We start from the raw sequence: 23,402 nt of genomic DNA on the forward strand, positions 1-23,402 counted from the left end.
ATAGTTGTTATTTGCTACATATTCCCTGCCTTGACTGTTACTCTTCTCTGCTTCAAAATAAACCAGGCCATTTAACACTAGGGCAGAGTGGAGGGTGTCCTAACCCCAGCCCTGCAAAAGAAGCCTTTTAAGATGTCAAGCAACAGAACATCCCATCCCAGGTTTTGATTAAGGAAAAGAGTCGTTATCAGCTTTGGTCTCAGGCACAGACTAACTGAGGGAATGAAGGCAGAGGCAAGATACCTCTTGTCTCAGCACACAGTTATTAAAAGAACATGTCTGGAGGCAAAAAAGGGGCCCAAGAACCCAGAGAAACCAGACAGATTTAACAAGAATTTCTCTTACCCTCTGTTTGGGGAGGCAGAGGGAAAGCATCTTGCTGAAACATGGTTTTAGAAATTTTTTTATTTGTGTGGTTAATCTAAATTTGCAACAGTAGCAAATGAGCTATTTCAGAATACAAAATGGGGACACTGGGAGGGGTCTTTTTTTTTCTGGTTTCAGGGAAATGTTAGGCTACTGTGAACTGCCAGTTATGTTTTAGTGAGGCTGAAGAGTAAAAAACAAGCAGCAGAGCTTTGGAAGTCATGGAGGCTTTGACACCTCTCTCTACCAACCTGTGTATGCCCACCTAACCCTCAAGATACCATTTTTTCACTTCTCTTTGGCTATGGTATCTCCAGGTTCATGTCTCAGGCAGCTGTTGGTCCTCATTCTACAGCTTGCATCATTTCTGCAGCCACAGGTCACTCCCTGTACCTTCCATGTGGGTGGAAATGGGGCAGGCCAGGGACCTTTTCCATGTGGGGAAAAGAATAACACAGAGTGCTGATAAGAGAGCAAGAAGGCCTGCAGTGGTATTGAAAGGTGGTCTCTGTGGAGGGAAGAGATTCAGCCTAAAGCAGCTGAACTTCTCTCCTGGGCCCCAGCAGAACCTGCAGATTGCTCCCTCATCAGCTCTCCAAGAAGGCTGTGTCCACATCAGTAATTCATTTCAATACAAGAGTGTGGTTTGGAGGAAAATCTTGTCATTGTCTCCACTTACCATGCGGTGTTTCAGTTCTCAAAGTGGTTTTGGTGCATACAAACCACATTCCTTCAGGAGGAAATGAAAACAGAAGCTCTGCTTCCAGTCTGCACCACATGCACCCTAGTGCTAATGGGGACAAGAGGTTCCAAAATAGCATGTGAGCTGCATCATCACAAGGTCCTCTAGCACATACCTAACACTTCTTCTCAGAAAGCTTTGAAACACATGTATAGTGGAGGTGTTTGGCTTCAGAGACTAGGCTAAATATAATCTAGAATAAACCCCCAAAACATATATCATGGAAAAATGAGGTGCATTAGTATCAACTATTTCATTCTACCAATCCAGTCCTTATATGCTGAATTACTTTCTTCTGAAAATACTGCTTACTTTTTCCTGTACCTTGAGCTGGCTTTAGGAAATGCCAAATTTAACCTAAAAATGTACCTGGAATGTTTCTTGTATCTAGTAAGGGGGATGCCCACACAACTTAATTATATATGTTAGCCCTTTAGTCACTAAAGACAGCTCTCTAATCACTATTAAAGAGCTAATGTTGCTCATCTTACCTTGAATGAAAGACATAAAGCAAAACCTGCCAGCAATCACACTAGTAGATATGCTGGTACTGTAGCCAAGGATACAGAGAGAGCTGTGGAATTGTACCCCAGGGTGGGTGAAGGCACATAGGCTGAAAACTGCACTCCGTAAGATGCCTACTCACCAAAACAAAAAAAGGCAGACATAGCTGGGTGAATAACAGTGACAATGTCATTCTCTCCTAAGTGGAAACTACTATGTGCCTGCTGTAAGGGTAGAAGAAACCAGTGTTTAGCCAGAATGATCAAAGAGGTAATAGTCTACATTTACCAAGATAATTACAAAATTATAATTACAAAATTATATAAATTCTTAACTGTTGTATTGTCTTCCCCCCCCCCCCCCCTTTTCCTCTGATATCCATTTATTTATGAGCTTCTTTATTTGCATAGCTCAGTGGCAGCACTGATGTAAACGTCTGCAAGTACCCAGTGCTCTGTGCTGCTATTGTCACTTACAGTCAAGATTTAGCTACAGCTGCTCCCAGGAGCCATAATGTGCCCTCATGCCTCACGTATCCTACTGTGAATTGAAAACATGTTCTAACAAAATGTTATGAAATTACATGCAAGATTCTGGAGATATTTTTTCATATGGAAAATTTTAGTGTTCTTTAAGAATCCGTAATTTGTACAGTTTAATATTTTTTTTCTTGCCATGTCAGATAAACCTAGACATTCTGCTCTCTGATGATAGCACATTTGGAGATATGAGAGAAACAGGGAGCTGCTGGAACATATTGCAGAAGCCTAAAGCACTTAGCAACAGAGAAAGTGTGGGCTGCAGCGACAGAAGCCGGAATGTAGAAACAAGTGACATCGAGGCGGCTGTTTGGGAAAGAAGAGCTTTTACTTTGTTTATAATTTCAGTAATTCTAAAGAACTTGGCAGTGTGGGAGGTCACTGCAGTCTGACTCTGCACATATCCTTTTCTGTGTGCCTGTTTTTCAAATGCCTATGATAATTATTACCAAGAGTGCTGGATGTTCTAATTTCCTTTTGTATTTCCTGTTTCTCAAAAACTAGAGAAGTAAAATGAAGGTATTTGTTTTGCATCAGTTTATTCTGTTAAGACATACTCGTGGCAGGTACTGTGAATAGTTTTTAAAATGATAGTGATAATGTCTTCTGGAGTGATACAATCATTTACCATGATGCTTTTTAGTGCTTTGCATTGGAACATCCTGATAGTGTGCACTAATGATAGTGTGGATGTCAAATAGCTGCTAAAGAAAAGATGCCTGAGGTGCTAAGCAGGGTAAATTGAGCTGAGATAAAATAAAAATGTTTCTGACATCACAGTGACTTTTACGAGGGCATTCAGGACTCAGTGCATTTCTAAGTTCTGCAGGTCTTACTGAGGTAGAAATTATCTGGAGAACTTTACTCACCACTTACTGGGGATTGTTTTACCTAATGCATATGCACCTGTAAATGCCAAAATCTCCTTTCCTCTGAAAAGTTATTGTGCACATTAAATGCAGGGGCTGCAGAGCTCTAGGGTTGAAAAAAAAAAAGTCCTTAGGCAACACAGGACATTTAAGGAACTTGGAAACCTTACCATAATTGTTACATTTTGTATTAATGAAGGTTGAACTAGCCATTATCTTGTATTTTCTTTTCCCTCTCTGTGAATACCTCTTGTGGTTTGCATTATTCAGTAATCTAACTGTATCTACTTTTGAGGTATTACCACTTGAAAATAACAGTCAAAGTAAATGATAGAGATGTACCAAATTATTATAATAGAGGTGCTACAGGACTTCATAGAACAGAAAAAAACACAAGCAGTAAATTTCTATAATAATGATGCCTAAGGAACTATTAGTATTGAAGTGTAACAAATTTATCTACTCACTGAATACTACAGTGTTGAATAGCTTCAGGCTACTGTTGATATTCTTTAACTCCACAGGTGACCTGTCATTGGGTAACTGGCCTTTTAAAGGGAATTAGATTCAGCCGAACTACTGATATCAACTGTTTACTTCCAAAATGCTATAGCAATTTCAGTTATGAAAATGCAGTAATCACCTCACATTAGATGGCAAATTTAAAAAAAAAATAGAAAAGCAAAATAAAAGAATTTTTTAAAAATTAACACAAAATGCAGTCACCAGGCCAAAGCTGGGTGACAAATGTGTTACTGAGAAAGTTAATAAAGTACAGAGACATCCCTGGGCTGTAAGAGAAGTGTAGTGTAGGTGTTTTCAAATCATCCAGACTCCAACAGGATGAACCTGAAAAGTCATCCTATGACACTTACAAACAGCAACATTTTCAAGCGTTCCAAAACACACTGGGACCTCTTACAGCTCACTTATGGAGAGAAGATCACTTTGGTTTGAACCTCCCGAGGTCCCTTTGCTTAGGAACAACCCTGAAAATATGTTCCAGCACTTGTAGCCTCAGGGCAAAACACTTTTCCTTGAGAAGGTTCCCACAGCTCCCTGTCTGCAAACTTCTCAGGGTCTAAGTGCCAGACTGTCTCTCTCCTTTTTAATGTCTCGCTTCCACATTAACAGCTACAGAGTCCCAGGGAGGAAGTATCACCTGTCGAAGGAGTTTAAAGACCTGAAATTCCAGCACCATTGCTGAAATATATGTCTTGACCTACTCCCACCTAATGTTTTTCCTTTCTTCTTGCTTTCTTCTTCTATTGCTCTCAGCTGCTGCCTTTCTCTTATTATAAGCAGGACCATTATCTCTTTATCTCAGATCTCTGTTGTACCCAGCATACACAATTGCCACCATCAACCCTTAATTCTCTGACTCAGAAAATGTAAGTCAGAGGCTTGAGGGAGCTCCACCTGCACTGCAGAGATCTGCCAGGGCCCTTCACCTTCCCATTCAGCACTCCCACTCTCTGCCTTCTATTTCAGTTACTGCTCCAAAGAACAGCTCAGATAATGGAAACTGTAGGAGCAGTAAGGTTAGCCACCACACTTGCCTCTGCTAGAAGTCTTAATTTTTATTTTTGAACAGTGCAAAATCTTTTCCAAAATAAGGAAAAAAAATCCCCAAACCAATCAACCAGCCCCTTCCCAGCTCCTCCTCCCCACCAAAACACAAAAAACTACCTTGAAAATTAAGACTTTTTTCTTCAGAAAATGAGCCTGGAACTTTCCTTTTAATGTCTGAAAGCAGTCAGCATCACTATCAGGCATGGAGCTGGAGCTACATACTAGTCAGTGTTGCTGTTATCAAAGGTAAGTTTATTCAACTTTAGGTCTGAGAAACAGAGGCTAGGGACTAAAGTTGCCACAGCTAACTTTATCCTTTTCTTGGCCCAAAACCCCTGACCACAACAAACGCAAAAAGTGAAAGTATCTCTATTAGGAAGGATTCTGAGGCCAGTATTATTTTTTATTTTTCATGTGTTTTCATTTTCTGTCCAGACTGTCACTGTCCTGAGCAACCTCTGGTGATGTACTTGAGAGACCTACTTCCACCAGTCTTAAAGGCATGATTTTTTTTTCCTCCTAAGGGAAGATTGGCCTTGGGAGGACTCTACTCTTAAACATCACAGGCACTTAGGATGCTGCAGACCCTTTCCCTTTCCTCTCGTGTCCCTTCACTCCTTTGTTCTGTCTTTGCTTTCTTGTCCAGTGTTTTCTGTGAATATCTGTATTCTGTCTGGGCTCCCTCCTCCTCTGCCTTGAAAAGAGAATACCAGCCACATGCTCTTTTCCATCCTGTACAACTAAAACAGAAGTTGTACAATCATCTACTATGCTTCCTTCTCCCTGTATGCCAAATACCACATCTTACAGCCCTTGAATTTTCCAAGGCAAATCACAGTTTCTGCATCCCATTAACAATAGTCTCTCCTCTCCTGTCATCTTCATGCCTGTACATTCCCAGATCCTTCACTCTGTGTACCTGTGGTACTGTGAATACTGGCTATTAAATGTGCACCCACACTATGCAAAGTAGCACCTGATCAGAAATGCACAGCGTGGTCCCAGATACACTGAGTCTGGAGACAGACTGTTCTGGTACATCCTTCTGCTGTAGTTACATTGTTTTGGTATTTCCACACTGATCAGTGCTGTGCCAAGTGGCTAAGCCTGATTAGAGCTGGCTCAGATGCTGCATCTGGTGTCAGGTCAGAACAGGCAACAGAGTCATCTGACCTCTCACTGAAATGGGAATTTGGCATTATGGCTCTGATCAACTCACTTCCTTTTCTTCTTATGCTTTCTGAAACACACCAATTTTCACTGTCCCTGAATGATCAGACTCCTACAAACTACCGATCATATAAGTGCTGAAAAGGGCTAGGTGGGTATTGCTGGGACAGCTGAACAAACAGGAGGAACACTATTACAGTAGGATAAACATTACTTTCAGACATGCATCTTATTATGCATTTTAAGGAAATTATTATGGGTTTTCTGGAGGGTTTATCTGCTGCATGCTAAGGGCAGGCTCTCTATTCTCTCAGCCTCTGAAAATGATTGTAATGAAACAATGTGAGCAGAGTCATCACACTGAGTCCTACTGTCAGTGACTGATCTGCTGCCTACCAGCTGAGCTGCACAGGCACAGCATTTCCATGTACATAGCCTATGGAGGGTAGCCTAGAAAACATGGAGGCTCCTAGGAAAGTACATGATCCATTAACTTTATCATTTTAAGGAAATAAACCAAAGATATAAAGAAAATGATGTTGTTATTCTAGAGCTGGAGAACACTTCTTGTAACGGAGCTTAATGAAATCATCCTTTTTTCTTAGCTAAAATCATGAGATGAACAAAATAGGGCATAGGCCCTATTTGTAAACTTTAACCTGGAAACTGATATGATACCATACACAATGCACTGGCATGTTTTGTTAGGTATTTGTATCACTGAAGTTTTGTCCTCTATGTTAATGGTACTGAGGAGACACTAAAAATCTTCACCTCTTGAAGACAAACAGAAGATGTAGTTCTGCAACAAGTAAAAAATGTTTAACTTGTGGCTTAAAGTTTGTAAGCATTTCCCTCTCCTCTGTTTGCAAAATGGAGATAGCAGTGGTGTCTTAGGCTGTCTTCAAGTATAGCTATATTAAAAAACAACTCTCCAGAAATTGCATAATTAGTTTTCATCCTGCTTCAAAAGAAATTTTTTTCCCAATTAGCAAAGTAGTCTATGGCTAAAAGAAAAACATTGTAATCAGAGCAGATCTGTACTGTGAAACAACTAGTCATGGAGACCAGATATTCACATAATGCACATTTTGGGGGTTTTACTAGTCTGTTCCTGGAGACTGAATGTCTGGTATCAGATGGAGGATGTCAGATGTGCTCATGGAGTGCACACTTCAGCTTAGATTCATTCAGAGCGAGTCCAGCCCATGCGCTCAAGATCATTCTGTAACATATAGCAAGTGCAGAACTGGGTATACCACAAAAGTCTGCTCTTGATCACAACCAAACTACCAATGTAAATGCACCTCCAAATTATCATGGAATATTTCTGTTCATGTTTTAAACCTAGTGATTATGTTTCTGATGTCAAAATTAAAAATCTATGTTATTTTTTGTGCTAACCCAGATGGATGTAAAATGCTTTACTTCAGAGAAGTTCTGTCTGCCTTCTTCAAGGAACCATTCTGTCAGCCTTATAATGGAATTATATAGGTCAGCATAATAAAATTTTCTTCTTTAAGGATAATTTATGAAGCAAATCTACTGCTAACAATACAGAAGAATGCAATCTACCCACTTACTTTGATTCTACAAAGGTAAATACCATGGTTTTGTCTCTGAATCTAATAAATATGCCAGAGTATATGAAGTGGATCTACTGAGTAAAAAATCAACAATTTTAATGTATCCATATCTAACAGATGAAAAGCCATATGTCCACCTGAAAGCATTTTAGTAAAATTTTCAAAACTTGCTACCAAGGTTTCCTCTACATTTGTGAGGCCAAGATCAAACCACATTTTGTTATTGCATGAATTAAACATGATAAACTGCTAATAGCAATTTCTGATTTTCCTAAGGTGTCATCATGTAGAGAAAAGACAATTGTTCACTTTTATTAATTTGAAATTCTGAGAGTAAAGATTACAGTTTTATTTTTCTTTTCACATGTATGTAAAATGCAAAACAATGGCTTGTTCCTAATTTTCTAAAATTCTAAAGTATTAAGATAAAAGTTTGCAATTACATAATTACATATATCATTATTAGAATAATACATATAAAAAGATCAGAATGGTTTATATAATGAAAAAATTAACTAGAAAATATAATTATATAGAATATTTTTTAAAGTATTGAAAAATATGAAAAATCCAAATAACTGTGTGAAAACAGATTTTTTTTTTCTACTTCCTTGAATAAGCAATGCTTAATAAAAAAATAACTACTTTTCCACATTGTGTCATTTTCTACTGCTGACCTCCAGTCTGCTAAATCTCCTAGTCCAAGGTCAGGCTATTGTCCAAAACAATTTCTGTCAGCTGCTTGAAAAAACCTCAATCAGCAGATACTTTGACCTTGGAGTGAAATATTCTTGCAAGCAAGTGCGAAGCTAGTAAGAAGGGAAAATGGAAGCAATGGTGTCAAAAAGTTTCAAAATTCATACTGTAATGCAGTAAGAAAAGGCCTGAACAGAAATGCATTTATCTAAAAATATTGGAGGGCATCACCAGCTTATTTTAGGTGTCCTTTTGTTGCCAATAGTTTATTCCTAGAAGAGGCTATTTTGATCCTGTGAGTACTCCCAGACCAAATGCACAACAGAGAAAGAGTCATGATAAGGATGCATTTGGCTACTCAGGAGTTATATATACAAACAATAGTGTAATTTCCCCAGGATCATTTCTATCTACAGCATTTGCAGCAGCTCAGAATTATAAACAGCAAATGTGCGTCAGGAGAATAGGAATAAAAATGCATTGTCATACTTGGCTTCAGGAGAATTTGGGAAGATCTTCAGAACTAATTTATTTCTTGGAATAGGTTATACTTTCTCTCATTTAATGTTTGGCTGAGGATATTTATGAAATGAAGAAAATATATTTTAAACAAAACATGCCACCACTTTTATTCCAAAATCAAATCTAACTACTAGATGGCTACCTAGCAATCAGCTTAAGCTGAATGTAGCTAAAATAGAAATAATTTACACACTCCATCTCTAATACTTCGCATTTCATGGCAAAAAACTACCTCAGCCATCTCTGCTCAATAAATTGGATGTTGTCTTTAGCTAAGGACTCTCTATAGCTTTTTTATACATACATGTAAGTGTTCCACATTTTTAGAGTGTTTCTAAGATGCAGTTTCCATGCACATCACTAAAAATCTTGTGCATACATTCACTTTTTCATTATTGGAAAGGATTTACAGGGTTTTTTTGCAAGATATCTTTACAGTCGCTCTAAACTAGCCTTAGGCGTAGCTTCGTCTTCAGAAGAATCCCTACGGCTTCCTGAGATTTGAGACAAGATCTTTTAGTGTGACATGAACTTTACTCCATAGTCTGTCTACTGAACAGAAAATAGTACATTCTCAGATGAAATATTTGCAGGTTCCTAGAAGCCTTTCCAAAATAATCTCATCATCAGTTGATGTCTACTTGAGTAGAATTTACTTGTAAGCTAGAATGAAGTATATTTTATAAAAATTAAGAGAATAACATGAACTGTAGGCAAGCTCTCTCCTTGAAGCAATATTTCCATTTTTGAAAAGTTGCTCACGAACTTTCATATTTCCAACTGCTACCTTTGGCACTTAAGTCCATAATGAAGATCTCAGTCTTCTTACAAACTCAAGCAGCTATATAAAACCTGTACTGTACCTTCCTCCCCAAAGACTGCTTAACCCACTCAATGCATAACGATACAACTTGAGTGGGTGAGTCAAATCTCGCAGATTGTTCACAAAAATATTACACACTCCTACACTTTCTTTGCAGCGGGGAGAAAAATCAGCTGAACACGGTCACTTCTCCCAGATTTCTCCCATTTTCTGCAGGTCAACTGAGATTAATTTTTATGCCTAAGGAAATTTTCCTAATGATAAAAGGAAACTTGGAAAACCTTTTTGTCAGCATTCACACTCAGATTTTAAAAGAAAAAACCCACTTTAATATACTGTAATCTTGAAAGCTCTCATGTCATCTTTAGAGTTTGGCACTGAAGCCTTTCATATAATACAATGAAAACACAGAGACAACTGTCACCCCAAGCCTGAATGCAGCTCTGTAAGAACCTGGCACTGGCATAGTTCTCAGTCACTGCAGTTCTTTCTTGTGTTGATCACTCTTCTCCCTTCCTGGTACAACACTGACGAACTAGATCAGAAAGGAAGCCAAGAACTGTTTTCAAGTAAAAACGTAGCATTTTCCTTCTCTTAGCATTCACTTGCATCAGAACTGTCCCAGATCTGCTTTCATCATATATTAAAAGATCATCAGTTGCTTGTCAAAAGACACACATGCCTCAGCTATTGTTAATCTATGTCCCAGAGTTCAGAGACCTTGCCACTGTCTGACAAATTTTGTATACTGCTCACTACAGGAAGAGCACTGAAATATTTTACAAATATGTGTCACTGTCTCAATAAAGGACTTGAACTGCTGCTTTATTTTAAAAGCTGTATGGTGTCCTAAGTAAGCCATTCCCACCATCTTTTCACATTTCCCTACCTTTGCAATCAGGCATGTAGCTTCCTAGTTCAGGACATATTTCTTGAGGGTATAGCAAAAAAATACAAATGCTGTCAAAAAAGGACAGTGTACCTCTCAGCTCCTTGATAACTTTCCTATGGAAAGGCAGTAAGTAGCCCTTAGATAAGGGTAAGAATCCACACATTTTAATTGAATGGAAACACAGATTTAAGTAAGGCATCTGAGTCTAAAGACACTTTCAGTAAGCCACAAGCAGCTTTACCAAAAACAGCTCAGAAGCAAGGAGGTGGGAAGGAAATGCTGACCGTCATCTCTCATAGCTGCCCATAAAGGTCCAAGATCCTCGTGTGTCTCATTAGCTGTAGGTATAGACAAATGCCACAGAAGGTGATAGCAAGAAGCTTGCAGGTCTGCTGCACCACTCTGCTTCCTGTACAGTTAGTTATTTGGAAGGTACATTAATTCCAGCATGTGTTTTGCCTCTGTAAGCTCTGCACAAGTTCTTATTTTTCCCCCTGCCATCGGACAACTTCCTCATATCTATAAAGTGCCAGTGTTCCTGGCATTCAGCAGCTTAGTTCACTTCTTCCAGCTGTATGATGGCTTTTTATGGAGCTTTATCAGGTAACTTAAAGACATTACTTTGATTCCCCTATAGCATGTGAATAACAAATGCTGTACTGTCATATAAAACATTGTGTTTCCTTGACCTTGTTTTGCTTGACTAACTTACAAAGTAAATTTCTCCGTAAGAATCGCTACATACCTGCTCTCGCTTCTTTCTCTAGAATCTCTTCTATTTTTTGAATCCAACAATTCACTCCTACTCAAAGGGGAATACCCTACCCAAAGCAGATTCCCACTGGCTCTTAGGACTAGGCAGGCATATTGCAAGTACAGTAAATGCAGATCCCAGTTCTGAATATGTAGTACATAAGTGTGTTAAGCATTATTTAAAATTCTCATGTCTTCATTAGCCTATCAGTCTGAGATACTAAGTGATGGCACAGAATCATTTCAGCTCAGACTATTTTTCCTGAAAGCATCAAGGAAGAGATGACATAAATGTAGCTCTTTCAAACCTCTGGGGACTGTCAAGTTACCCTGCAGAAGTCTGGTAACACAGCATCCATGACTGCCTCTTTTCTATGAATATCAAAGAGCAAAGTCTATAGGCACCATAATTCAGGTGTATATTTGCTACAAGCAGCCTACACGTTCAGAAAGGGATCTGAACGTGCATCTCAGAATTATCCATAGGAAACAAACTTTGATTGATGTACTAGATAGGGCTCAGCAGACGTTACCTCAGCCCCTGTACCCAGATATCACTGAACACTCTTCCTGCCCAACTCTGCTGTGATCATGCAGTGTTTCCCCCCTTTGTTTGCTCTTAGTAACCACTGCTGTTCACACAAGTGGAACTGACACACGAGAAGTAAGCAGGCAGCTTGATGAGTTAGCAGCAAGGTTTTCCTTCTTTACAGCTCAAGCTTACTCTTGGCCCCATAGCTATGAGAGCAGACACTTCCTATATGGGTTTTTACTAAGTTAACTCTTTGTGGGTGCTTCTATTTCTGAGGCAGCTTCCTTCTATCTCACCTGGTAGTATTAAAGCACAGGTTGCTATACCCTCTCTATTTGGGTCAGGGGATTTACCTAAGTTCCAATTCTTGGGATCCTGTCCATGCCAATGCTCCATAATCAATTGTCCCTAATGTTACTATAGTTCAAATTACTATCTAAATGTTCACTGACCAATGATGAGTAAATCATTAGCTTTCCAATCAACAGATTACATATTTTTAGGGTGTAGGGGCCCTAATGTAATGTAATTCAAAAACTTGCTATAAACTTTCCAAGTCATACAGGTATGCTCTACCTTTGAGGAAATTATCCTATCATCCTTCAGTAGCCATTCCTCTTACTGTTTTGTATACTTCAAGCTTTTCTCTGTAAAGATCAGGCTATATGTGCTGAATGCTTCTGAAGAATCCACACTCCTTCTGGAGTTAAAAAGTTCTAATAATTTATCTATAAGCCTTTTTGACTTTTGGACCAAATTAAGTGTCCAACACACTAAATGTAGCATGGAGACTATCTGAAGTTTAAACTCCAGTCTGCCCCAGAACAGTATAATAGGAATCAATATTGTAAGCATCCAAAAGTGAAATAACATAGACACTGTAGTGTTTGTGGTAGTGTAGTTCCTTGCTATGGTCCACCCTGGGTGCTGAAAGGGTCAGAACTGCCCTCCATACATTAAACCTCCACCTAGCAGGGAATGCATACTTTGATCCTGTTGAACTCTGACCCAGGAATTTTAGACTAAACAATCTTCATGAGCTGGCTGACCAACTACGCCCTGGTTAACCTCCCAGTGGTTACAACTTTATCTTTACATAGCTCTGCAATCTTGCCCTCTGGGGAATGGCTATCCTCCCTTTCCCTTATTTTCTGTGACTCAGTTTGTTTCTATGGCTGAAAAGCTAATCCAGATTGCAAATATTATATTCACTCCACCATCTGCTACCCAAATATTAGAGCTATGTAAAGTTTTACTCAGCAGTCCTGTTTCCAGTCTCTCAAGTTCCCCTTGAAGCTTCTAGGCACTGCTGGTTTGAGAACAGCTCTCTCTACATTCCATGCATGTGAATATCAGCCCTTTGGGATGCAGCACCATCTAGTGAGGCAAACTAGCTCAGAACTTCATAGGGACTTGAGATGAATGCCACTAGCAATACTTAAGTGGCACAGGCCACTTTTCCCAAGAGGCCAGTGTTTTATTAGTCATCTGGTATCCATTACAGGGAGTTCTTTGATTAGCATGGCAAAGTACAGGCAAAATCTTTAAATGTGGTGGTTGTTGCTCTCCAAGCCAAGTTCTCATATTTCATTTGTTCTGTAAAATTTGTCTCTGAACACAGTGATTTCTAAATCTCTGCATCAAAATCTTTTTGCCATGTTTTATCATTGCAGACTTCATTTTCTACCTCCTTCACAGATACCTGGGGAACCCACTCCCTCTTGTACTTTGTTTAATTTTGCTCCCACCTAAATGCATAGCCATTGTCACTAGATCTTCCCATAATCATAATCTCACAATACCTGTTGGCTAATGGATCCACACAACTCCCAGCAGGTAACAATACTAAATCAATGTGTAAAATGAGTCAGACACTTTAGTCATAAATTAATCATATTTTTGCATCTTCGCAATTTTCCAAGGATGAATAGTATTTAGATGATTCCCATGTCATTTCTTTGACCTTGCTAATGCAGTATTTTCTGATTCCAGTAATTCAGTGTGCTGATGCTGTGTGTCTCCAGCTGCTGGAAGGATAGTTATTTTGCTGTCATCTATGAATGCACTTTTCAAGTGTTTCTTCGCTTTACCCATCTCTATTGATCCTTTTCCTTGATTCACTGTCAAGAAAATGCCTCCAAAGGCCCTGGTTGCCAGGACACTCTGCTCACTTACCAGATTTCTCTCACTTTCATGTTTTCACTTCAGCTGTCCCTTATGCTCATCGTGATGACGAACATGGCAACAAAATCAGTTTCCTTCACATCCCTCCCAAATCTCTTTACCACAGCGTGTGTAAAGAACTTCAAAACACACAGGTTGCTATAAGCACAGCCTATGACATAAATACAGGCTGGTAGTTTCCTATTGTTTGTTTTTTTGTTTATTTGGATAGACGTAACCATTTAGAGCATAAGCACACATTTATGCGTAGCCGTGCAGCAGGCACAGCGACACAACATGCTCAGTGCCATCCTTGGTGAAAGGGGCTGTGGAAAAGCCGCCCCCTGCGGTACCTCACGCCTTGCCCAGGGCGGCCCCTCGGGGCCGCTGCCCGCGGCCGTTGCCCGGAGACAGCGACGCGCCCGGGCCGTGCCGTGCCGTGCCGGGCCGTGCCGTGCCGAGCATGGCGCAGCCCGCCGGGCCGCAGGCCCCGCACGCCTCTTTCTTCGGGCCCGTGGCGCGGGGCAACCCGGTGGTGGACAGCTTCGAGGCCGAGCTGCGGCGCGTCCTGAGCTCCCTGCGGCGGCTGCGAGGCGCGGGGGAGGCCAAGCCGCCGCAGCACGACCTGCACCGCCACGGGTAGGGCTGCGCCGCCGCCCCCACCCCGATCCCCGCGTCGCAGCCCGCTCCGGGAGCCGCCCGCCGTTCCCTCTCGCCCTGCCTCAGCTCCCTTTCTCGGCCGCACCCCTCCTCCTTCGCTCAGTTCCTTCAGCCGCCCCGCGGGCTCTCCGCGCCGCCGCCCCGCCGCTCCCGGGCCGCCCTTCCCGGCCCGCCGGGCAGCACCGACCGGGGCGCCACGCCCGGCCCTGCCCGGCTCCCCCCACACGCCACGGGCTGCGCTGGGCATCCCGCGCCCGCTGCACTGGGGGATAGCCCGGAGTTTGCTCGCCAAACAAACTTCCCCAGCGGTGTGCCAAAGCAATCCGTTTCCTTTTATTTATTTATTTATTTTTCATTGTAATGAAAACCCCTTAGAAATCTGAGCGCCGTTTTTTGTTTTCAGTGCTTCCTACAAGTCAGTGCTTTAGGGAAGAAGCGCAAGGGGCTGTGGAAGTTGGCAGCACCACTGTTGGTTCTGTCAGAGCTGCCTGAGCTTCCTGGTGGGAAAATCCCCTGACAGTGCTGCAGGGACTGGCAGCCCACCAGCGTGTGCGGCTGCTTGCGAGGGTGATCTCTTGTGGGCACGTACGTGCCTTCGAAAGCAGGGCTACGCGAGGATAACAGCGCACAGCTCTTTTTGTGCATATGTCTCTGTCGACGTTGGTATATTTTTATACACATAGATGCAGGCCGAGCATATGGCAAGTATAATAGTGCATATTTGTTTGCTCGCATACATGCATATCTGTGGGTATGCATAAGTCAAGATTTTGTAATGCAGTTAAGATAGAGCAAATGGAATCAGTGTATGATTCATAGTGCATGCATATGTCTTTTATAGACTGTGCATTTCTAATGTAGCTCTTCCTGCTGCATTTAGGCACATTGTGATACAAGAGCTCAACTATTTACTTTAAGGCAAACAGTTGACTTTCTGTTGTTGTTACCTGAATCCTACTCTGTTCTAAGTTTACAGATCTTTAACATAAACCCCACAAGTTTCCTGGGGAATCAAAAGTTCCTTCAAAAACAGCATAGGAGTTAGGTTACAGGGTGGTTACCTTATCACTTATGTGCAGCTTCTACCCTTGCATATTTCACTCAGTAGTTTCCTTGAAATAGCCCAGAAATTACCCTATTCTGAAGTAGGTGTATACATTTTCAGAAGGTACTCAGATTCTGCAGCCTGGCCTTTGAGCTGGAGATCTTTCCTATTCTAAGCTATCTGGCTTCCTAATTTATTTGTGTGCACATTCATCATTGGGTCCAGGTCTAGGTGGATCATGCAGGTATTAGTCTCCAGGATTTTGCCTCTAGTGTTTTGAATCTCAGTATGTTGGCTTTTTATATTGTTTCAGCAGCTGACTTCAGTGGCTTGCTATTTTGAAGCCTTTTTGTAGTTTCAGACCTTTTTATTTCAGCTTTAGCTGATAGGTATTATTATAGTGAAAGCTATTCTCTCCAGGTCCACTTAGAAGAAGTAACACTACTTGGCTGCTTGAGACACTACCAAAATTGCCAACAGTGGTTCTTCTATATGTTCTTCGTATTTTCTGGTCGGGAAGTGGCCATGCAGCTGTTTGCCATATAGTGCTAAGTTACCAGTTTTTGTTAACAGTGTCCCCAGCCTGTTTTTGCTTTACCTCTCAAACCTAAGTAAGTTTTGTCTTATTCAGACTGGTATTTTGTGGATGTGACCCATGACCATGCATACCTTGGTTGGCATGAGGGCATCTTCACATCTGAAGAAATCTACAGTGTTCATCATGGAGATGAGAACTGACTGTATCAAGGCCTTGATCTCAGAAGTCTCTGGTGGTAATGAGCCCTACCAAAATTCCAGGGCAATATTGAGCAACATGAAGCTCCCAGTTAGCTGTGCATCCTCAGGCGTTCTTCATTTGTATAGGGACAGTACAGAGGTAGAAGACTGGAATTCTGATTATTAGCATATGTTCAGGCAGTCAGCAAAGCCAAGCCTTTATTTATTTGTGATGGTGAAATTTCAGGATTCTTCTCCCTACTGCTTCATTGTTTGATAGTGCAGAATTGGAGCATGTGCTCCTTGCAGAACCAGCTGTAGTCGGGCTGGTCCTAAGAATTTCTGAAGGTAATGACTAATGCTTTCCTAAATGCTCTAAAGACTTCTTGCTATGCCATTTTTCAGACTATCTTGTGGCATGGATTGAGATCAAAGTGTTCTTGTTTTTTGAGCAATAAGAAAACCAGCTACCACGTGGCAAGTATGTTCAATTTAGAAAAATAAAATTATCTGCTTCATTCCTCCAAGTCTTTCAAACTTTGGTGTTTATAGGGCAACGAAAAGGCCATAATTTAGGCACTTAAATGTTCTAATGTAGGAAAAAAAAATTACTGAGGACTTCCCTGCTATCAAAAATCTTTTCAGTCAGAAATAGCAATCAAAGGTAATTTTTTCTCAGCTAAACAAGTTGTTTTGCTCCATTTCCCTTGGCAGCAGGTCCATCAAAGCTTTACCTTGATCTATTGATTTTATCTCATGTGTGGCTTAGCCACCCTTATTTAATAAGATGGCTTTTGATCAGTATCAGAGAATTCTTTATACTTTTAGTAAAGATTTTAGTCACATGGGTCTTATCCTGTGCACACCATTATGTGTTGACCTTAGGGAATTTTTTCTACTATGGATGGAAATAAAGAAATTTTATCTCTGAGCTTCAACAGTCCACTAGGTTTTTAGAAGAATTCACTTACTTAACTTGTTACTCTGGTGTCCTACCGGCTGTTTAAAGGAAAGGCTGAGGAGCTGTTTGGGAAGTGTCTCACTCTCCTCCTTTGTCTGTGTCAAAGAAACATTCCTGTGTCATGAACTCACTTGTAGTTAGTCATGGCATTGTAGCAGAATCAATTTACCTTAACCTTCCCACTCTAGTTGAAAGTCTGGTCAGGTTCGTCAGTAGTTTGCTAAACTAGTTTTTTACAGATTTATTACTTGTTTATTATATCTGAGAATCTCATGTGTTAACATGAACATTGATGTTAATGAAGATGACCATTGCTGGGGACTTTGAGCTGATCAGTCTGAAAGAAGCGTACTAGTCTTAGCTTTCAAGAGCTCCATCCAGGGTCATTCTTGATAGCTCTTTTCCCTCTTTTCTCCCTCTTTCCCTTTTCCCCCTAATATCCATCAAATCTCTGTCTCTGAAATTTTCCTAAATTCTTCCTTACATAGTCCAAGGGAGCTTTGCTCAGCTGCCTGACAGATTCCTTTGCTTTGGAGCCTCTTTACAGATACTAACTGGTGTGGAGTATTTTTCTCAGTATAAGAATTCAGTACCCACCCAGGCTGTTAATTGTTACAGATGGACCAGGAGGGACTCATTCCCATCCATTTGGAAAGTATCCTTCATTTCACTGAGCTATGGTTTCCTTAAAAAATTTGTCCTTAAAAATGCCTTAGAACATTTTATTCTGATTGTTGCTTTTGGCCTAGTTTGTGCTGTTACTGCATTTTTCCTTTAGGATACAACTCTAGGATGCCCTACTTATTTCCTTGCTGCCTACTTTCAAGAACTGAGAATTGTGCTGAGATGATACTTTTAGAAAAAAAAAAGGATTATGATTGTTGCATTTCTTAATTGTAAAGATAATTTTGGCAGATTTCTCATAAAGTCATCTGTTTCACCTTGAAATGTGAAGGTGGTTCACAGCTTTCTGTGTGGAAAAAATATTATTTATTGTGCTTTTTTTTTTTTTTATTGGGTGTGTTCTTATAAGCTGAAGAGTTATGTAAGAGACTGTGAGAATGCCTTCCAAGTGCTTGAACATCAGAGAACAGTTTAAGAAAGTGTCTTGTGTTCTAATCTACCATCCCAGTCTTAAGAGAAGTTGAAAAGTTCCAACCACCTCACACCAGTAAGCATATGCTTTATGCATGACAGTTCAGCTAGAATGATATTTTTCAGATGTTAATTTCTTTATATGTTCATTTATATTTCTTCAGGTGTTTTCTTTCCTTGTAAATTGCTACCTATACATAATTTGGCTGTAGTAGTATCACAAGGCACTCTGCTGACATTTCTATACAAGTAATTTGTAAAGAGAATAAATGTAAGAGATGCCTGACACTGTGAACACCATCAATACTGGTAGTAATTTGCTAAGGGGATACTTCTATGAAAAAATCCCAGTGCTTCTTGGCAGTTTTTGATCAGTTATTGTTTTCCAGCTAGAATGTAGCTTTCTTAAAGAAGCATAGTGTGGGGAGGTTGTACCCATGAGGGCACGAGGCCATCAGACCATGGCTGGTAGGGACTGAAGTATTGGCATGATGTAGTCAGTGTCTCTGTAGCAGAGGGAAACTACTTAAAATCACCATTTGTGGGAGGCTTGCTGGTTCAGCAAAATAGGCAATTTGTTGCACAAAGACATCCTTGATGACAACTGTGGCTAGAATAATAGATAGAGGCAACAGAAGAGCATCACAATTATTGCCATAAAATCCTCTCTGTTTTAGAAAGTGTGTCATTTGGTTCTCTCTGAAACCTACTCCTTACAATTGAAAATTCCTGAACATTTCTTCTTTCATGACTCATGGTGTAGCTCTGTGTAGCATGAGCTCTATACACCATAGCTCTATATATTCTATAGCGTTATGGTTTATTCCATGGCTACCAGTTGGCAAGGTTGCAGCTACCTGAGCATACACTGTTATTTTGGAATTTTTTTCCTGCTCATAACATTTGTAGTTTCGAGTCCAATAATTGCTGTGAACCGTAATTCATTGAGTCTAAGATATCAAATTGTTTCTTCCAAGAGAACTTCTCAAATACTAGCTGAAAGGTGGGACAGATTTTCTGCTTGCGACTGTGCTTGAAAAACACAATGGGATTATTACTAGGACATTTTAGTGAGAATTTACATGGGAGAAAATTCATCCTATTTAAAATGCATGATAAAAATGAAACAGAAATGAAACCCAGAAATGTCTTTGTCTGCCTGTTAAATTTGGTTTTAATGATCACTTGTTTTGAAATATGTAGAAGTTCAAATAGATTTGGAAGAAAGGAGTTTTCAAAATTTGAAGCTTTCTGGATTTGTTTACTTGTTATGAAAGGTTTCCTGCCAGTTTAATCTGAGACCTTTTCTTCTATATCTATTTTTCTTTTAGAGCAAATACTTTGTTTGACATTTGGATTAAATACAAGCCACGACTACCAGAGTGGTATTACAATGAAAGACTTGTGAAAGTTGGTGATACCCTTGCTCAGATCAAAGTAAGTAATATGAAATCAGAAAAGGTTAAATCATAGCCTTTGTTTCATTATCTTTCTATTCTGCTTTAATTTTTAATCATATTTTACTGAAAGCTATTTAGAAAGTAGCAAAAACTTCTACAAAATTATTCTAGTGACAGTTGGTTGTTTGTATTTCTTGCTTTTTATTGTAAAACTGCCCGGATTTTTAATATATTTTCTATATCTGTATTTTCTATGCACTCATTGCCTTTTCAAATGCCCCAAAATCTTTCTTTTTTTTTTGTTTGATGTTTCAGCATGGTAGCGTACAATATCTGACTGTACCTTTAATGCTGTTAAAGTACAAATTGACAATGACAGAGCAGTTCCACTGACTCAACTCAATGTTCAGTTAACCAAACATGAATAAAAGAATTGTCAGGAGAGGAACAGAGAACAAGAACCAGAGTGCAACTACACATTGTACAACTATATGTATCAGTGGTGTTGCATCTTGAATTACGTGTGTATTTCTGGTCTCCTCAAAAAGGGTAGATCACAACTAAAAGGGATTCATGAGCTAGATTGTTTGAGACAGAGTATTTGAGAGGTTTCACTGTATGATACCTCTATTTATGCTTTTACTGAGTCATATGTTACTGACTAGTGTTGGAGATGGGATGCCAGGCTGGTAAGTGTTGATATGACTCAATAAGGAAAATATATTTTTATATACTATTTGTCCTTTGTGCTTCCTGTGGAAAAAGTCCAAGGGTGAGCCATTTACAAGCTCAGTGGTATTTGTGTCAGAAGGTCATGCCATAAAATCTGGGGCTTTCAAGGGTAGTTACTAAACAACACTCAGAAGCAGCTCAGAGATGTATAGTTAGAAAGCCAGTTCTGTATCTTCTACTTAATTTTTTAACATAATGGGAATAAAAGAAAATAAATAAAAAAGAGGAGGGCATAACTGGAAATGTATCAAGGTAGTGTGAGGGGCCATCTTTTTGAGGCACATATCCAGTGAAACTGTTCTTTCACTCTTACGTCCTTTGCTCATGGAATGCAGCAAGGAGAGATGCTCTTTGTGCTGTTAATGGAGAGTGTTTATTTGAGGCTCCCTGGTGAGCTTTTCCACAGGACACAGCAAAGGCAGGAGTATCATGCAGATGTCAAGAAGTCTTCTATATCCTTCATTGCATGTGCTTTGACGAATTCCACAAAAGTGGCCTGCTCCTGAGTAAGAAACAGACAGCTGAAGCTGAGTTTCAGCAGCACTCACTAGGAGGCAGAAGAAGGAGTACAGAAGTTTCCATAACTGCAAAGCCATTACAATTGAAGCTGCAGGGTCACGGTGTAGGTTTAGACATAAAGAAATTCTTAAGGAAGCTTGAACAGCAGCCATTGTTAATAGCATTGCCTAGATAATCCTGTTCATGTTTTCTTCATGTTTGTATATTCCTGAGGTTCTCATAGGTTTTGGGCCCTAGGAATTGCTTGAAACATTACATGAAGCTTTTAGTGCTTGGGAACTGTTGCTCTCACAGAGTACTCTGTAAGGTTATTTCAAAAGTATCACATGCTGCTCCCTGTACTCTGCATTGCCTTCCCAAAGCAGCACTCCAATATAGTTTGGTCCTTATGTTCAAGGTGTTTCATGACCTGACCATAGATTGCCTGAAAATAATCTATGTTTGTGCGTAAAGACTTCTGCTTGCAACTTCAATCTTCTAGTGTAATGTGAAATTTTCTAGAGTGAAGTTACTGATGTTGTTGAAATTGTTTTGCTGGCCAGTTAATACTTTCAACTATTTTTGGAACTCACACTTTTAAGTGCATTTCTTTAATGTAATTTTAGAATGAAAACCTAGTTTTCATTTGATTTTTTTCCCTGAAAAGAAATAAATAGAAACAACAGGGGATGGATGTTGCAAATTTCAAATGCATTGCAGGAAGGATGAATGTGGTGTAAAACCAAGGTCTTTGATAGGTGGGGTAAAGCCTATTTCATAAGCACCCCTCTTGACTCCTAGTTGAAAGCTGGTGTTGAATATTTTAAATTTTAACCTGCACATGATATAATACTTAATGATGTGTAGTCCTTAGAAAATAATTATTGCATATGAGTAGTCAGTGGGTAGGCACCCACTTAGCTTTCTGTCCTCCTGCTGTATTTTTCTAATACAGCCTTAAGATTCCTTCCTATAATACATCTGCTATGTGTTTTGTAGGACACACCTAAATTCATTAAGTCATAGATCTGGAAATTACTTAGTCTAGTAGTCATCATGTGATCAGTACTGACTCGATTTTTCCCTGCCTCCCATTCTGCCTGTATCTGCCTGTTATCTTTGGTCATACGCATGTATTTTAAACTGGTTAAGGGAGAATTTACCTTTTTGTTGTGTGTCAATAACTATCTTAATGGCATTCTGATCCATGGCTTTGGATTCTAAGTGTTATCACAGCCCAAATGCACGTATTAGATTACACAAGTGACTGACTGCCCGTAGCAGTCCCTGGAAAGTCAGAGTTTCTATGAATGGCTGCTGCTTTCACACAGCAAATAGGACAGTAGGGCCATGTGAGTTAGACTCCTCAGATGATTAAAAATTTAAGGCGTTACTGTGGTGGAAGGAATTTATATTGAAAAAAGAAGGGTATGCAAGGAAATAAGAATTTTGTGTGATTAAATATTAAAGGATCATTTTTACCAGCAGTTAGTTGCTTTTTCCTCAATAATTTATTTAGTGTGAATGCTGGACTTAGTGAAATTGGTAGAGAAACCTAAATGTAATCTTGCTGAAGGAAGTGGTGGTGATGATTCAGTGAGTGTCACTTCCAGATCTGAGTCAGTGCTGAACCATAGAGTCAGCATGATTTTAGAGTGGTTCGACATGCTGCTGGGGAGCTCTGTTTGGAATGAGACATAAAGCTCAACATCCTCTTTGCTAACAGTTCTTAAAGACCCAGTGCCAATTTCTGGTCTAATTATGCTAATTTCTTGGCCATGTGTAAATTCCAGTTTTCACTTGTTTCAATCTTTTAAAATTCATCTTACTCTTTCTGTTTTATTTAAAGAAAAAAAAGGCTTAGACAACATGGAAACAAGGAAGAGAAAAGTGATTATATCTGTATATTGCTTATAAAGTTCTACATTACGAAATGCTTTTTCCCTGAAGTGTAGTACCATTGTCATTACTGTTGTAAAACCGTAGCATTTCCAGCAACTCTTTAAGTTTATTACATTAGCCTAGGACCCTGCTTTATAATTGTTCTCTGATATGTCGTATTTATGATTAGAATAAACAAAACTCACCAAAACTTGCAAAGCACAAGCCATTCTTTTAAGTATTTCAACCTTTCATGTGTTGAGTGTTCACACTACATGCTGGATATTTGTATGAAACTGTAGTGCTTTACTTCCTGTTGCTCTTTCACATTGATACATTTTTCATAAAGATAATAAAAACCCCACATGTTCTATAGAAATAGAAATGCAATACACAAACTACAAAAAATATATATTTTTTTCAGGAATATAAGCTGGCACTTCAACAGTGTTATGAAAGATACCTTCAGCAGTTTGTTTCTGTAAACCTTGATGATGTCATGGATGATGTGCAGCGCTTTAAATCTGCCTTTTTTCCAAATGGTGTCAGAGACAAAAATGCAGCAGTTATGGTAGGTTGTGGTTTTTAAAATTTTTCTAGTCAAAGACATTAACAGATTCAAAGTAAGGAGCCCATTTTATCTTCCACAAATGTACTTCATATTAATTATATATTAACATTAAC

General features: G+C 39.6%; 1 protein-coding gene across 1 annotated transcript in view; it reads left to right on the forward strand.

Moving 5' to 3' along the window:
• The first annotated feature begins 14,192 nt into the window (after positions 1 to 14,192).
• CFAP54 (cilia and flagella associated protein 54) overlaps positions 14,193 to 23,402 on the forward strand; it is a 102,311-nt gene continuing 93,101 nt past the window's right edge. Inside the window, exons 1-3 of the mRNA XM_054279681.1 lie at positions 14,193 to 14,368; positions 19,539 to 19,644; positions 23,143 to 23,289. Coding sequence (XP_054135656.1) covers positions 14,193 to 14,368; positions 19,539 to 19,644; positions 23,143 to 23,289 — 429 coding nt within the window. The remainder of the gene's footprint in view (positions 14,369 to 19,538; positions 19,645 to 23,142; positions 23,290 to 23,402) is intronic.

This window comes from Melozone crissalis, unplaced genomic scaffold, assembly GCF_028551555.1.
Source record: "Melozone crissalis strain CALT ecotype California unplaced genomic scaffold, PUWL_Pcris_2 ptg000004l_1, whole genome shotgun sequence".
Taxonomy (NCBI): Eukaryota; Metazoa; Chordata; class Aves; order Passeriformes; family Passerellidae; genus Melozone; species Melozone crissalis.